This window comes from Protomyctophum parallelum, assembly GCF_964188405.1.
Source record: "Protomyctophum parallelum genome assembly, chromosome: 16".
In the NCBI taxonomy this organism is placed as follows: domain Eukaryota; kingdom Metazoa; phylum Chordata; class Actinopteri; order Myctophiformes; family Myctophidae; genus Protomyctophum; species Protomyctophum parallelum.
In genome coordinates, this window is record NC_139711.1 from 42141294 (window position 1) to 42143793 (window position 2500).

General features: G+C 42.0%; 1 protein-coding gene across 1 annotated transcript in view; it reads right to left on the minus strand.

Annotated features, from left to right (window-relative positions):
* Window positions 1-2500, minus strand: part of LOC310873805 (uncharacterized protein) — a 62574-nt gene that overhangs the window by 33651 nt on the left and 26423 nt on the right. The window contains exon 11 of the mRNA XM_083786356.1: window positions 527-574. Coding sequence (XP_083642482.1) covers window positions 527-574 — 48 coding nt within the window. The remainder of the gene's footprint in view (window positions 1-526; window positions 575-2500) is intronic.

Here is a 2500-nt window from a genome sequence, read left to right on the forward strand (position 1 = left end):
ACATGCGGTGTGTAGGAGCACAGAGAACCTACATGCGGTGTGTAGGAGCACAGAGAACCTCCATGCGGTGTGTAGGAGCACAGAGAACCTACATGCGGTGTGTAGGAGCACAGAGAACCTCCATGCGGTGTGTAGGAGCACAGAGAACCTCCATGCGGTGTGTGGGGAAACACGGAGAGGAAGGACGGAATGGACAGGAATAACACAGAGCCTCACCCACAGACTCCCAACCAAGCATGCAGCTACGCCACGCTAAAACAATCCTGAATTATTCTTAACCTGTCCTAATGTTACACACACACACACACACACACACTGACACCCGCAGCAACAGTGGTGGGGAAAAAATACTCGTATTTCTAACTTAAGTAAAAGTATCAATACTGCAATGTAGAAATACTCTGTATAAAAGTCCGGAATTCAAATAGATTGTGAGCTTGCACAATGCACGCATGGTGGATTTGAACCCACTATTCAATACTTTACCACATTGTGACAACGTACTGCTGTGGTGTCTGCACTCTACCTGATCATAGCTCTCGTTAAGTATCTCATCCAGGGTCTTCTTAGGAGGCTGTGAGGAGAGGAAGAGGAAGAGGAAGAGGAGAGAAGAGAAGAGAAGAGAAGAGAAGAGAGAGAAGAGAAGAGAAGAGAAGAGAAGAGAAGAGAAGAGAAGAGAAGAGAAGAGAAGAGAAGAGAAGAGAAGAGAAGAGAAGAGAGAAGAGAAGAGAAGAGAAGAGAAGAGAGGACATTCAGAAAGCATTGACCTATAGAAAAAAAAGAGAAAGAAAAAGAAAACGCTACACAGCAATTATTATCGTGCTGTCGGGCAGAAACCTCTTATCAACACATGTTTTCGTTAAATTGATGACCTACTTGATCACATGACCACAGCGTCACACGAAAGCATCAAAAGTAACAGATCGGCAAGCGTTTTGAGCTTGTAGATCTGCTATACTTTTGATGCTTCTGAATTTGAATCCTGAGAAGTATATCAGCAGTTTGCACCCGACAGAAACGATACACACACACACACACACACACACAAGTGACCTACAAACGTGGAGATTGTAGAGCGGCTTGTACAACTTAGATCTGCTACTTTATATTTTCGACACAGCACACGGCCCACAGCAATAGTTGCATCCCCTGCATCACACCATGCATGTTACCATGCCACTGGCATTCTTAGCAAATCATTTGATGACGAGCGGTACAAATTATCGACCCCTGGGGGGAACCCCGGACAATTCAAGTACAGCAGGAGATGTGGATATCATACAGTATCTCCATGCTGGCCTTGGACACCTCAGGGTTCGCCAGGAGGAAATGGTGGCTAATGAGAAAAGGGAAGTCTCTGAAATAGTTGCCCCCGCAACCCGACATAGTAATATGTACTGTAACAGTACATACAGTTCCCACGTCAAAGCAAACAATACCTACTTGGAATTTATAACGGATATGCTGTGATAAGTAACTACTGTCAGGGAGAGGCTGCATGCACTTCCCAGATCCTTGAATATGTCGACTAAGTGTTGAAATATTATTGTCACTTTTTGTTCAACAGTTTGTGGCTTTTGGATAAGCAAGGTCAAGGTCATTTGGGGTGGACCTATAGGATCATGTACTGAGTGTACAATCAGGACAAATATTCACAAGAAATTGTTTGGTCCAACAAAAGATATTTGGAATGAATAAACTATTCATTCATTCATGATGGCATGATTCTACAAGCGTGTTTCAAAGCATGGGTGTTTCAAAGCTTTTTCCATCCAACAGTTTTGATTGAATCCTAAAATCAGTACTTCTATTTTCTCTTTTAAGTAACTATCCGCCTCTCTACAGTATGCTTCTTATTGTACATCTGTGCAGTAAGACCAAACTGGTATACAGTATACAGTGCAATTTGTGCAAATTTTTTTGCAATTTGTGCAAAAATAAGTATGAGTACAAACATACGGTTATTTACAGATTTACTGTTTTGTTTCTTTATTTAGTTTTATTTTCAAATCTGCGCGCAGATTCTCCACAAGGTATATGATAACCACAAGGAAAAAGCTCATCCTATAAATCTTTGAATGTAACAGGAACTGGTTGATGGCTGGACAGACTTCCTTCCTCTCGTACAGATATAGGGACGTTGGAGGCGATGTTTTTTTTTTTATATAAATGGGGACTATGTTGAGGTTATGCTCAGTCTGCGAACGGAACCTCGGATCGTCCGACTGAGTGATTTATATCGGTCTGGGTTATTCAGTGTGTCTTTATATCGGTCTGGGTTATTCAGTGTGTCTTTATATCGGTCTGGGTTATTCAGTGTGTCTTTATATCGGTCTGGGTTATTCAGAGTGTGTCTTTATATCGGTCTGGGTTATTCAGTGTGTCTTTATATCGGTCTGGGTTATTCAGTGTGTCTTTATATCGGTCTGGGTTATTCAGTGTGTCTTTATATCGGTCTGGGTTATTCAGTGTGTCTTTATATCGGTCTGGGTTATTCAGA